The following is a 15709-nucleotide window of genomic DNA, read 5'->3' as shown; positions in this document are numbered from 1 at the left end:
AATGAAGCATCAGCATATATATATATATATATATGGCATTGAAAGATTTTCCCACGTCATAGTAGTTGTGCTTTTAAAGTTGTAGCGTTTCAGCAGAATCTCATCTGCCATCATCAGGCTGATGATGATGGCAGATGAGATTCTGCTGAAACGTCGCTACAACTTTAAAAGCACAACTACTATGACGTGGGAAAATACCGAGCAAAGCCGAATGCCATACATGTAAGTACCCGTGAAAACTTAGAAAACTTAAGAAAACACACACACACACACACACACACATATATAGTATATATAAATATATGTACTTTTCATTTTGTTAGTTTACCATTTTTAAAACATCTTGCCCCTTTACCAATATTTGCAAAAACAAGGTATTCAAGCTTCTTCTACTTGAGCTCAGGAAAAATTGAAATTATGACAGATCCTATGAGGTTGCCTGAGGTATTGGTCTGGCATAGCTATCTGGGAAGAGCTTGATCCATAGGTAATGGCTTGTTTCAAGTATGTTTTTTTAGATAAACTAGAAAGACTGAATTCAGATTAATATTTCACTATAAGCAAACAAACTACATTACGAGTTAGTATCAGTGGCGGGATTCAATTTTTTTTTTTACTACCGGTTCTGTGGGCGTGCCTTGGTGGGCGTGGCAGGGGAAGGATACTGTAAAATCTCCAGTCTGAGGTGGTATTTACCAGTTCTCTGAACTACTCAAAATTTTTGCTACCAGTTCTCCAGAACTGATCAGAACCTGTTAAATACCACCTCTGGTTAGTATGATACATAAAAACATCCAATAATAATGGCTTTGTGTTGAGGAATACAGAATAAGCAGAGATATACAGTATATTTAATGGGTTCCTCTTTAAGCTAAGGACTTCCAACAATTAAGTATAATAAGTAACTATATTATTTATAACAGCAGAAGAAGTAGTTTATATTGAGGCCTTTTCACATGAATCATGGTCTAATGGACTCTATAGCTGTAATTAAAAAAGCTTTAACAAAATAAATATTTGTTTCTTGTCTACTAGGAAAAGGTTTAATAACAGCAGCCTATGACATAAAAACCTGGTCCCTGTTTTCTAGAGCCATATAATAGCATTAGGAAGATACAAAGAGGGTAGTAAAATAATCTCTACAACTGTCACCTTATGAAAGAAAGCAAAAATGTTTTAAGTTTAATACTTTACTTTAAAATATATTGAGACAAAGTATATAGTATTTTCCTTCATCATGCTAGAAATCAGTTTACTCAAATTCATTGGCAGCAAGTTCAGAACAAACAAAATGAAATATCATTTAACAGGATGAATAACTGATGCATCGAATCCACTGATACAAGAACCAGTAATGGCTACTAACTTGAATAGCAATAACATAAAGAAAAAGATTATTTATCAACAGTTATAATGATGTTGTCTAATTGAAACTAAGCTGTTGGCATTTTGGAAGTAGACAGGATCTCTTGAAGCCTGTTCCAACCTCTACTTACTAAGCAATTCATTATGCTGTAGCTTCAAAAGGCCTGGATGAAGTAGATTACTTGGAGTCCTTTCAATCGGGTTTTAGACCTAGGCACACCATTGGCTGCATTTGTTTTTGTTTTAATAAACTTTATTAGTCTTTAAAAAACAAACCAAAAATATACATATTATGACATTAATAGTATGTGACATCTATCTCATAAACTTCTATTTTGTGCTTATTTACAAATATATATAATTTATGTGAATGTAAACCTTTAATCTATAGGTTGCTTATCATTAATTCTTTCATCCTCCATTTGTCTTAATTCAATCCAATCATACCATTTTTCCCAAATTCTATAATATTCAGAGTCCTCTTTCTCTTGTAACGTCAGGATTAATTTACCCATCATAGCACACACCATTATTTTTTGAATGATCAATTCATGTGATGGTATATAATTGTGCTTACAACATTGTGTAGGCAATTCTAGCAGCTGTTAAAATATGTAATATTATATATTTTATATTTTTCCCCATGTTTCTTTTTAAATATCCCGAACAACAATAATTTTGGTTCCAATTCTATTTGTTCCTTAAGGATCTCTTGCAACCACTTTTTAATTTTAAGCCACTACTTTTGGGCTTCTGAACAATACCACCACATATGATGAAAAGTACTCTCTTTCTTCTTGCACTTCCAACATGCCAGAGCATTGGCTGCATTTGTTAATGATCTGTGAAATCACTAACATGTAACTGTGCATGTGGATGTGATGTGCCAGTTGAGCCCATTTCCAGATGGGGACGCCCTGCTGACAGTCGTTCATGCCTTTGTCACCTCACAATTGGATCACGGCAATATATGGAGCTGCCCTTGATGACCACTTGGAAACTTCAGCTTGGATCATTAAAAGCATAATTCAATGGGTTCATTTGACACCTCTACTTTGTGAGTTGCAATGATTACCAGTCCACTTTCTGGATCCAATTCTTAGGTGTTGGTTAACTGCTTCATGAAGCAGAGCCAAGCTACTCATCTACTTCCATCTACTCATCTACTTCCAATTATTTCTGTCTATTCAATAAGAATGGACAGGGTTGGCATGTTCCATTCCTTAGGCAATGCTATCTCTGTGAAGCAGGAGACCTGCCTTCTCTGTTGTCCTACTGGCCTTTGGAACAATATTCCTCTGATATTTGTCTAGTTCTGAGACTGCCTGCTTATCTTTCAGAAGCTATTAAAGTTCTGATTATTTTTCAAGCACTGGTTCTGGTAAGGGCCTGTCTCATTGGATTCCCCCCTCACCCAAACATCACACATTTGTGTTTCCAATTTAGTTTATATTATTATGCTTGAAAGATAAGGTGGAAGGCCTGTCATCTATATTGGTATTCAAGTATCTTACCTCTAGAAGTCTTTTCCCAACATTCATTTTTCATCAAACTTAAATCTAAGAAGCAACCTTCAATTCTCATAATTATAACCAGTCTAGCTCATTTTTCAAATCTCATATATAAACACATATTATATAAATTAAGGCTCACAAAATAACTTACTTTCTTGTATTGCATTAAGAATCTCTGAAAAGTCCACATGTGTCTTCTGAGCATCAGGCCTTATTGGTATTTGTGTTTCCAGCTCACAACCATGATATTGCTCTCTTCTATCTAAAGAAATTGAAGAGATTGGTGGAGTTTGCAACAATTTAGTAGTTACTGCAACAGCAATAAATGGAAAAGATACCATGGCAGCAACTACTATTGTTGTATATATATATATAATTTAAAACTGAATTTAAAACTGAAATTTAAAACTGAAACGGCTATGAAAGTCTGACTCACAGACCAACACAATACAGAAGCCTGATGATGGCAGATGAGATTCTGCCAAAACGTTGCTACAACTTTAAAAGCACTATAATGAGGTGGGAAAATACACACAGACACACACACACACTTCTGTGTATAATAGTGCAGGGAAATATCAGCCCAACAATCAAATTACAATGTATTTCTCATTCCCAGCAGCATACATGAATCAAAACAACATGTAAAACTAAGTTATGACACAAATATCATTATTATCAACCTATGTCATAATATATTTTGTTAGAATTTGTATGAAGTAATTACATACATGTTATTATTTGTCCTCCTTACCTCTCCATAGACATTTGTCACCAGCCAAGGTGGTGACAAATATTTGACTAAGTGTATTTGCAATTTAAATTGCAGTTTCAAAGCACATCTCTTTAGCTAGGGAATATTGTTTAGCTTTGGTTTGCCAAATAGATATAAAATGTAGCATTTCAATAAACAGTACGTAAATTATTTTGAACCAGTAAAAATTGTACTGCTTAACAAAATTTTATAAAATATAGCAGAGGCTAAATTATCCATTTTCCAAAATTTATTATTAACAAACTATCTTTTCACATGTGCAGTTTTAACAATATATGTTAAAAAGAGTTATTTCTGCATATATACGGCAATACCAGATAAATGTAATCAGGATCTAAATTAGTTGCCTGCCAAAGCTCTGGAAACTGAAGACTGATATATTCATAACATATAGTTTTAGTAGAGAAGAGCTAACACCAACAAGGTGTGTCTGTATGTGATATATAATGACACAAGCACCATGATATCATTGCAAGTATGTCATAATGATGTTTGTGTGATGACAACATTATATGTCTCTGATCATTTTGCCCTCTGGATTTATGGATACTGCTGGCAAAGAAGTGAGGGGTCTTGGTCATGACCACACTATCAAGCTTGCCAAATTCATCCCTGGATCTCTACACATTACTAGAAGTTGTATATCTCTAGTGCTTATTTAACACTGAAGTAATAGCAAGCAAAAGAAAAAAGACAATAAAGAAAGGTATGTTGCAATATTACATGAGGCTGAGATCCACATACAAAACTGGAATTTATTTGTTCAAAGATAAACCAATAAAGAATGGGGACATATACAGGTGAAACTCGAAAAATTAGAATATTGTGCAAAAGTTCATTTATTTCAGTAATGCAACTTAAAAGGTGAAACTAATATATGAGATAGACTCATTACATGCAAAGCAAGATAGTTCAAGCTGTGATGTGTCATAATTGAGATTATTATGGTTTACAGCTCATGAAAACCCCAAATCTACAATCTCAGAAAATTAGATAATTACACGCAATCAATAAAACAAGGATTGTACATAGAACAATATCAGACCTCTGAAAAGTATAAGCATGCATATGTACCCAGTACTTGGTTTGGGCCCCTTTTGTAGCAATTACTGCCTCAATGCGGCGTGGCATGGAAGCTATCAGCCTGTGGCACTGCTGAGTTGTTATGGAAGATCAGGATGCTTCAATCGCAGCCTTCAGCTCTTCTGCAAAGTTCGGTCTCATGTCTCTCATCTTTCTCTTCGCAATGCCCCATAGATTCTCTATGGGGTTCAGGTCAGGTGAGTTTGCTGGCCAATCAAGCACAGTAATCCCACGGTCACTGAACCAGGTTTTGGTGCTTTTGGCAGTGTGGGCAGGTGCCAAATCCTGCTGGAAAATGAAGTCAGCATCCCCATAAAGCTTGTCTGCAGAAAGAAGCATGAAGTGCTCCAAAATCTCCTGGTAGACGGCTGTGTTAACCCTGGACTTAATGAAGCACAGTGGACCAACACCAGCAGATGATATGGCTCCCCAAATCAACACAGACTGTGGAAACCTCACACTGGACTTCAAGCATCTTGCAGTGTGTGCCTCTCCATTCTTCCCCCAGACTTTGGGTCCTTGGTTGCCAAATGAGGTGCAAAAGTTGCTCTAATCAGAAAAGAGGACTTTGGACCATTGAGCAACAGACCAGTTCTGTTTTTCTTTAGCCCAGGTAAGATGCTTCTTTGGTTGTTCAGGAACGGCTTGACTAGAGGGATACAACATTTGAACCCCATGTCCAGAATCCGTCTGTGTGTGGTGGCTCTTGATGCACTGACTCCAGCCTCAGTCCACTCCTTGTGAAAGCCCCCAACACTTTTGAAGGGCCTTTTCCTGACAATCCCCTCCAGGCTAAGGTCATCCCTGCTGCTTGTGCACCTTTTTCTTCCACACTTTTCCCTTCTACATAACTTTCTATTAATAATGTGATACAGCGCTTTGAGAACATCCAACTTCTTTTGCAATTACCTTTTGAGGCTTTCCCTCCTTATGGAGGGTATCAATGATGGTTTTCTGCAGAACTGTCAGGTCAGCAGTCTTTCCCATGATTGTGATTCCTACTGAACCAGACTGAGAGACCATTTAAAGGCTCAGGAACCCTTTACAGGTGTTATGGCTTAATTAGCTGATTAGAGTGGGACACTTTGAGCCTAGAATATTGAACCTTTTCACAATATTCTAATTTTCTGAGATTGTGGATTTGGGGTTTTCATGAGCTGTAAGCCATAATCATCACAATTATGACAAATCGTGGCTTGAACTATCTTGCTTTGCATGTAATGAGTCTATCTCATATATTAGGTTCACCTTTTAAGTTGCATTACTGAAATAAATGAACTTTTGCACGATATTCTAATTTTTTGAGTTTCACCTGTAGTTGTAAAGGCAGCACTGCAGATACATAAACTATCCTGTCACAACTGCTCTCTGATTTCCTTGCCAATGCTATCTATCTGGTTCCAGTTTTCTGATTTGTTTTAGCACAGAGCCTGAATCTTAGGATCATTCAGATAAAATCTGTGTTTTGTTCTCCTTGTTTCTATGGGAACTTTAAACCAAGACTTCCTGGGGACAAAAAAAAAACCTTATAACTTCCTCCCCTTCCCAGCCCCCACCCCCTTATTGAAGGAGGACAGGAGCTTAGAATTATAATGTAAGACTCTTCATGTTCTGATAGGCACTCATTTAAGAGTCAAGAATTAACTTGAAAGCTTCTGGATCTTCTACCTTCCTGCCTTTAGACTGAGACTAGGGGAGTGAAACTGAAGGTCTAAGATTCAGGGAAGCTTTTCAGAAGTTTAGAATTCTTATTTTAAACATAAATCATAATGAAGCTTTGGCATTGGAATTTTATATTCTCCACATTAAGTGATCTACGTTCCATGAAGAATTATGAGAATTCATTTTGTGATTGCAAAATTCTGTATAATTATGGTAAGTTTATAAATTGTACCACAAGTACAATTTATACTAAGGTACTAATACTTGTATAAAATGTACAAGTGCACTGGGAAATTAAGACAAACTAATACAGACAAAAGTGGAATATCACCCGCTTCCACTAGCAGTACGTAGAAGTATAATACCAAGCCCAACATTAGGTCTACCACATTAAGGTTGCAAAAATATGCACAGCTACTAGAGATAACAGCAAAACATTGCCCCAACATGCTGTCTTTTAATAACCTTACTTTGTAGAAGTGTTGTATTATAGTATTATCATTGTTTTGTATATGATGTGGACATAGGATGAAGAATAGTAAATTGCAAAAACAAAGAAATGTACTTTTTTCAGTGAGATAAACCATAGTAAGACTTGGGACAGGCATTCCATCCAAATGCTGTATCCAAATGTTTTCCACACTGAAACTAACATACTTTCCATATTTAGATGTTCAACTAAAATATACCTCCTGATAACTGCATACTTGACTTTCCAGCATTCTTACAGCATTGTTTATTCCCAGCCAAACTTTCAACACATTTGAAAATGCACATTTTGCCAAATGGGCTAAATATGGCAACATTTCTGTTTCCTTTTCTTTCTTCTTTACAGTTCATACCAGCACCATATCTCCTAACAATTGAAGAGGTGGATTTCCCTCAGGGCTTTATCCTCCATTATCTATGTGCAAGATTTGGGCAATGGGAATGCTACTTACATTCTTAAATTAAATATCTTTCACATTTGATGTTTCAAATTATAATTGTGATACAGGAGAATATTGGTACCTCAGCACTGAAACGAGAGAATCTTGGTACTCTCTTTTTTTGACTGTTTTCTTGCAGATGTTTCATTTTCCAAACTAGGTAATATCAGTGCAATAATTTGGGTAATGAAATGTCAGTAAGAAAACAGAGAGCACCAAAAATTCCTCAATCACAATAGCATTATGAAATATATCAAGTTGGATGAAATCAATTTTCAATTTCACTGTATGCATGTTGTGCATTGACAATAAATGTTTTATTGATTGATTGATTGATCAGCAAGCAAAGCTGACCCTTGTTTTAGTGTCTCCAGGTTTGATTTAAGTATGTTCAAGATCTTTTCAATAAACCTATTGAGCCAGATTGGGAATTGTATTATCAGGCCTTACATGTACTTACATGGATGAAAGAATGGGTTAATTTGAGGCATTAAAGACTATTAACCTTAGAGGGACATGACCTTCAATTAGGTTGGCATGCTTTCTTATGGTATGGGAAAAATAAGATACATAGCTATTTTCAAAGACATTATATTAGAAATGCACTACTATCAGTATGGGTAAAAATTAAAGAACAACATTATTTGAAAATACCAGTCTGGCTTTCCAGAATGGAAGCACTGATACATCCTAATGTTATTAATATGGTAAAAATTATAGGATATAAAACTATTTTGAATGAAAAGGGGGAATTAAAAAATAAGCAACAACTGAGTAGCCAAGGGATGGATATAGCATGGTGGCTACAAGTACAGATACAATCTCAATATGATAAAAATGCTAAAATGCATGGTTTTAATAAAGAATTAACAGAATTAGACCAGATATTAACTGGGACAAATGAAAAATTAATAAAGAAAATATATAGCTATTATTAATATACAGCTACTTATTTAGCATCAAATTGGAAAGCGAGCAAGTAAAGGAGACAATGAAGTTTGAGCTAAAAACTTTGGATATGTAATAGAACTGGATAAATGGCAGAAATTGTGGGATAGACATGTTAAATTAACTATGTCAACTGCATATAAAGAAAACTTGTATAAAATATTATATAGATGGCATTTTTCACCAGCAACTTTGGCAAGATTGGATTTTAGTTCTGCATTTAACACAATTCTTCCACATAGACTAGGGTCTAAACTTCTGGACCTTGGACTTTCTTATTCAATCTGCCTTTGGATTATGGATTTCCTGTCTGGTTGCTCACAGAGGGTCAGATTAGATAATCATACCTCTTCAGCCCTTATTCTTAACACTGGTACACCACAAGGTTGCATGTTGAGTCCCTTACTCTATAGTCTTTATGTGCATGACTGCATTCCCACTCACACTAGTAATACTGTTACTAAATTTGCAGATGATACAACAGTGGTGGGACTCATCTCTTGGGGGTGGGGGGGGTGGAATGAGTCTGCCTACAGAAATGAGGTGGACCAGTTGCTTTCATGGTGTGGAGACAATAACATGGTTCTCAACACCAATAAGACCAAGGAGCTTATAGTGGACTATAGAAGGAACAGATCATCCAGCCCTTGCTTATCAATGGAGACCCAGTGGAGTAAGTGGCCAGTTTGGGGGGTTTCAGTTCAATGTGTGGAGTGTGAAGGATGTGTGTTTGTGTTTATTTTCATGGTCATGATGTGCACTGAAGATGGTGTTTGATTTTGTTCTGTGAAGTGCAATGACAATAAAGTAAACTAAACTAAACTAAATAAAGATGTTAAAGACATGTCTGCTAAATGTTGGAAGTGTAACCAGATACCTGGTTCGTATTATCACATGTGGTATTTTTTGCCCAAAGGCAAAAAAAATGGAAAAAAATACATACTTAATTGGAAAAAATGATAAAGCAGCATATACATTTGTTGGGCATCCTGCCGGAAAAGTATGACAAAATAAATATATAATGATTTTACATGTACTAACTGCAGCCAGAATTGTATCTGCACAACAATGGAAAAGTGAAGAGACCCCAACAGATGAGAGCATAATTTTAAAAATATTAGAATGTTAGAAATTGACAGATTAACACTTACAATTAAGGAAAAAGAAGGAACTGAATATTTCTTGACATGGGACTTATTTTACCAATTGTTAGATAATAAAAACAGAAGTTAGAAACATGGGGTTAAAAAAAAGACTAATGTTATAAAGGAGATTTGTTAAAGTAGATAAGTAAATTATTATTATTATATACAAAAATGACAGTATACACAGCAAATGAGATAACCATGCTGGGTTTCGTATCACAAATCACTTAACGAACGTTTAGGACTGCGTGATGTATAAGCGGATTATGCGATCCCAATAAGCTTGCCTTCTGCAGCTGACCAAATTATTATGATAATTTCCTATAATTATTACTAGAAACTACCATTTATGAAACAAAACTTTCTTACTATCCCTCATTATCCCTCATGTCAGTACACAAAGATTCAGAAGGTCACAAGTTTATCTAACCGGGACTACAGTTGTAACACAGGCAAAATCAAGGAGAAAGAGAATTCCTTGAAACCTGGTTTTCCACCAATAAGTCAATAAATAGACGCATTGACATCGAACCAGTGTTCCAATCACTGAGAATTATAAGCCATTGTCTCACAAGAAATCGAACGTTTTAGTAACAACAGCCAGCCACTCAAACTATCAAACAAGCCAAAACCAGACCATGACTCAGATGCACCCAGATAAACAACTCTAATCTTAATCTGCATCACACAGACGGTACTTAACTATAGCCCAGCAACAACAGCCAGCCAATCAAACAGTCCGAAATCAGATCATGAGTTAGAAATATCCAACAACATACAGACTAATTTGCATCTCATAAAAATGTATTTAAAGACCTGTGTTCTGACAGGCACAATTCAAAACACATTGACGATGTCTCTTCAAATGGTGATGAAACATTTGCAAACAAATCGCCAAGCTCGGAGCTCAAACTAACAGCCTAATTACCAACCTGTTACTAATATTCAAACACATTTCAAAACTTTCTTATGTCTAGCCTCTTCTTCCCAGTTTGGTACTGGTGATAAATGGAATGTTTAGAAAAAAATGCATCAGCTATTGGAAACAGGATTATGAGATTTCAGGAGGTTTCAGATTTATATTTAACTGATTTTGGATAAGGCTCATTTTGATTCAGACATTTGTTGGATGAATGCAAAACATACTTCTAGAAAATACTACATGCTTCATAAGCAAAGTCCCTAAATTTATTTAGAAATGTCAGAACTATGCTTTTAATCCTTAAAAACCATTTTTAAAACTTAGCCTCATTTATAGTTCTAATTCATTGCCCTCTGTTGTTTACTCATGTCCTTATAATCTTTAATCATTTTGAAACTTTAGATTAAATCACATTATGAGCCCTTTCTAGGCCAAATGGTCACTTATAAATACTGTTAATGTGTTTATGCCTCTTGGCTACATCTTTAATTGGCTCTGCATGCTTGGTAGTCATCAGTCAACTGGATAATAATCACAGAGTGAAGTGATATAACAAAAATAGGCAATGTTCTTTACTTATTTGAAACTATATAGATACACCTGCATATATAAAGATATAATTTAAGTTATTCCTATATTTAAGTTATTCCTATATAGATTTAAAATATTAGACTGAGGTGACTCTCTAACAACTGCACAACAATTGGATGCTTATGAATATTTTGAGTGTCAGTAATTTGAAAGTGATCTTGAAAGAAAAAAAATAAAAATAAATGCTCTTGCTGCTCAAGAACTCAGAATCGCCAGAATGACCAGAAAGCCCAATGATATTTTAAAAAAGATTCCCAAGAGATACTGTTGTCTCCACTGGTGTGAAAATCCTTTTGATGCATGTTTGAAGTACATGTTGCCTGAGTAACAAGCAATTATATCCATAAATTAGGTTAATGTGAAATTATCTGTATATTACAAACATAATATACAGATTATAATTATCTAATTTGTTTATATTCAGAGAAGAAATATAGCTATTTTGGCATGGCTTTTTTAAAATACAGCAAGTGGGCATAACAATACTGGATGATGATAATAGAGTATTTTAGAAACAAAATGAAATCTCTCAGTTTCTCTAAGATCTTCCAACCATCTATGTTCCTGCTCTTCTTATCAATCATTATGACAATTGCAAATAACTAGTTTTTTTAAAAAAAAGAAAATCAATCTATTAATTGATCTAGAGATTAATTCTATGGAGGTTGATAGATAAACACAGTATTTCACAGCAGGGGTAATTTTTGTAAAGCAGTTAGGAAAACAAAAGAACTAAATACCTGGGTGATGAGAAATTGGTGATGTAACAAATCCAGAAGATGAAGCTTCCATGTTTATTGGCCTTCTGACTTGTGGAAATGAAGAATGCCTAACCACAGATGGATGTCGTAATAACCAATTATTTTCTGTACTTCTCCTGTGATAGACCTGTGTACAATTTTCAGCCCCATGAATACACAAGGTTTTACCTACCAAGAAGGAAAAGATGAAAGTTTATAGGAGGCAAACTTTAAATAACTATTACAAATTTTGGTGTAGAATCTGAAATGAAAAGTTTCAAAGAAATGAGTAAATTTTATGCTAATCTGGATTCATAATTTAAATCTGAACATTTCCCAGTTTTGAGAATTACTGTTGCAATATACAAAGTAGGTATACTTAAGTATCACTTCTTTATGAACACTCTCTTAGAGTACTTCCAGATGAATAGTTCCCGGGGTGGGATGCAAATATTTTTACTACTGGTTCTGTGGGCCTGGCCATGTGGGTGTGGCCATGTGGGCATGGCCATGTGACTGGGAGGGTGTGGCTTTTTTGCTGCAGGAGCAGGGGGCCCCTCTGGTTTTTTTGCCTCCTGGACCACAGGGAAGCCTCCTTTTTTTTGCTCCCAGGAGGCTTCCGTTAGGCCCAGGAGGCAAAAAATGGAGCATGGGGGGAGTGCATCAGAGGAAGCCTTCTGGGCGAAGCAGTAAGACAGATCCTGGAACAGCTGATCATCAGAATAGCTGATCGTTGGGAGGAAAAAAAGAAAAAAGTAGCTGTTTTTTACAACCGGTTCGGCCGAATAGTAACATTTTTTACTACCAGTTCTCTCTTCAGTATGAAAAAAGGGGGATGAGAAACTGGCAAAAAAACAATAGAGTTTATTTGCAGCTAATAAAATTCCCACATCTATGCAAATATTAAAGATACAAAATCCTGTCTCTTTTGCAGAACTTGTGGGAATCAGAAGGGGGAAAACCACTTTATATCTTATGATTACTCTCTTAGTGATTTTAAAAGATGGTAGAGGAATAATTTATCTATATTGGAAGAAAGGTCCTGAAAAGGAGCATATGAACTGAACTTCATTAACAACTTTCTGTCATTTTTTACCTTCAAAACCAAATCATTATGTCAGCATATTCACTCTCCTTATTTATAACCAAAGTTATCAAATCAGATTTATTGTAATTAAAAAATCAACAGTCTTAGTTTATATGTGTGTGTGTGTGTGTGTGTGTACACACACTCCTTAATATTTCTTAAGGGAGTGACGAATCTATAGATGTACATTAAAATTTGAATGTATACTTCCATTCACTTTTTATATCAGCCCTTACCATTGTAGAGATTCTAGATGTCTTTGACTACAAATTCCATTGTCCCACTAAAATCTCTATGGGTTGGGGAAGCTGGTACTAGCAAACTGGTAACAATAGAATCATAGCAAGCCTACACTTAAAATATTTGCACTGCTTAATCTGAGCAAAACTGACCATTTTGGAAATTATAACAAAACTGGTTCTAATATATTGCCACCTATGACTAGGGAATAAATAGAAAATATCTGGCTTCATATATTTGGCCTGGGCTCATCTGGTCCATAGAGGAGTTAGAAACTTAGAATCTAAGTCAGGGGTGTCAAACTCACATGGTTACATTGTTGTCATGTGACATATAGTGATTTTTTTTTTCCCAGTGCGCGATGCATTTGGCCTGCAGGCTGCAAGTTTGACACCCCTGATGTAAGTGCTTGTCTTTGTAATAACAACAAGCCAATAGATGTTGCTTGGGATTTTAAAAATCTTGAACAAAGACCTCTTAAGGCTCCTAAACAAATTCAACACTAATGGAATAAAAGGATATGTGTTTTTGTGAACTGGCAATTACTAAGAAAGGAGAAAGAAATGGATAATAACTAAAGAAGGTGCAGAGGGGAAGGGCTAGTATTTTTAAAATTTGTACACAGATGATCTTGTTTTAGGGCTGACTGGTAATAAACAGAGATATATAGTCCTAAAAAAAATTCAAAAATTACCAACAATTTTTTTTAGAGAACTGAAACAGCTCCCTTATGAAGAAAGATTACAGCAATCAAGGCTCTTTAGTTTGAAACAAAGAAGGGTAATAGGAGATATGGTAGAGATATACAAAACATCATTTCCCTTCCATTCAATTGTGTCAAATTCTTGGAGACTGCCAGGGCAGGTCCCTGCAGAAATATGAATACTGGTCAGATTAAATATTTAGTAATGCTGGTAGCTCTTTACTACAGTACCTTCTAAATTATACATAACCTGTCTTAAATATTGATTGATATTGGAAGAAGTTTAGTGTCCTTTAGTCCAGGTTTCCCAATGCATGCAAATGTCCTTTGTGTAAAACAAAATGCTGGACCAGATACGGCTATGGCCTGATTACAGGGCACCCATTACATTCTTAAAATCTTGCTTTTCTATACTAACTTTAGCATCTGTGTAGATTTTTAAATTCCATGCTATTTTTATCATCTTCAAAACACAAATAAATTTTTGTAAGCCCAAAGAGCTTTCCTTTTTTTAAAACAAAAACAAATGCTTTAACTACATGCAATTCCTGCATAGACAAAAATAGGTTCAATTGCTGACTAGGAAAACTGAGCTAGACAATAACCAAGTTTATTGTCCTTAAAGTATGTTCACAAGTACATATTGTTTTAAATTAAAATACATTCAGAAAATTTCTCTATTTCTCCCTTTTTCAAAAACCAAATTTTATTATCTGAATTTGCATTTGTCAGCATTTCCAACTTATATAAGTTGTATTTCCAACTTATGAGTTAACTTATAAGCATTATTATTTTCCTGTACAATTATTTAGTCTACTAATAAAATAGTTTGTAAATAAATCTAGCAGGATTTCCTATTTTTCCAACCCCAGAGAATATTGTTATATTTTACAGAGGTTGCCCATTCTCTCTGTATGTTGTACTCATAGCAATGCTGTCCATACATGTTGTCATTTTGCCCTTTTTAGATGTTGAAATCTTGTCAAAATTATACTCAGATAATAGTTTCTAAAAATATCTTAAAAAGTCCTATTTGAGCACACCACCAAATTTCAGTTGTGCAATAGAATCTGATTGGAGGCCCCACAAGGCCCCGTGTGGCCTATTTTCAGCTTCCCTGGCTTCCAGCAGCACTCTGCTGACCAAGCACCCTTGTTCTAGATACTGTTATGTCCTGAGGACTCAAGGAGTTCTCACTCAGGTCCACTCACTTTGTGTGGGCGTTATTCCCCCATTCCCATTGGTCGGTTCTCCCCAGCAGCCAGCTATAAAAGCAGGCTGCGGGGTCCAACTGGCCGCTGATTGCTGCGAGCCAGTTCCAGGCTTGGCAAGCACGGTCAGCCCTTTATTTGTAAAATAAAGTACTGTTGCACTCATGCTCTGGTTCAGCCTCTCATTGCTCAAACTTAACACTGGCGACGAGGATGGGATGGCTACCAGAAGCACCTTGCAACCGCTGAGTCACTAGCCACCGATCTACAGCCCAGAGAGAGCGATCGGCTGGCGACAAGGGAAACGCTGATCCGCAGCCAGAGAGAGCGGTCAGCTAGCGAAACGAGCGATCAAAAGAGCAAACGCAGATCCGCAGCCAGAGAAAGCGGTCTGAGTCAAATAGTTAGAAGCGTCTGTAGCCGCTTGTTAGCCTCGCTACGGGGAAAGTGAAGCGCTGCGAGCCGCAGCCGCTCTGCATTTAGCGCGAAATTCAAACGGGTGTCATTTGAATTTCGAGCCAGTAGGAATCACAGCACAGCGCTGTAGAGAGTCACTAACGCCCACTTTTTTGGCGCGAATCAAGACACCTCCAACGGCTAGCAGCCAACGTGGTAACCCAGAGAGAGAGAAGAGAGAGGGTAGCAAAAAACCTCTCCAGAGCTGATATCACTAGTAACTCACGAGCGTTCGTAGTCCCAGAGAGATTTCTCCATGCAGGTAGCCCAGCCGTTCCAGCACCATGAGTTCCAATCCAGTATTCCCGGCGTTTAAACCAGACGAAGAGAAGTGGGAA

At 36.2% G+C, this 15709-nt stretch overlaps 1 protein-coding gene across 1 annotated transcript in view; it reads right to left on the bottom strand.

Moving 5' to 3' along the window:
* ANO4 (anoctamin 4) overlaps positions 1-15709 on the bottom strand; it is an 87051-nt gene that overhangs the window by 47481 nt on the left and 23861 nt on the right. The window contains exons 4-5 of the mRNA XM_087934657.1: positions 11675-11863; positions 3031-3141 (exon numbers count right to left, since the gene is read on the bottom strand). Of these exons, the coding sequence (XP_087790783.1) occupies positions 3031-3141; positions 11675-11863 (300 nt within the window). The remainder of the gene's footprint in view (positions 1-3030; positions 3142-11674; positions 11864-15709) is intronic.

This window comes from Pseudonaja textilis, chromosome 5 (genome assembly GCF_049901715.1).
Source record: "Pseudonaja textilis isolate UNSWEBS1 chromosome 5, rPseTex1.2, whole genome shotgun sequence".
Classification (NCBI taxonomy): domain Eukaryota; kingdom Metazoa; phylum Chordata; class Lepidosauria; order Squamata; family Elapidae; genus Pseudonaja; species Pseudonaja textilis.
Note: the sequence above shows the minus strand (reverse complement) of the source record. Positions and strands in the feature narration are given on the sequence as shown.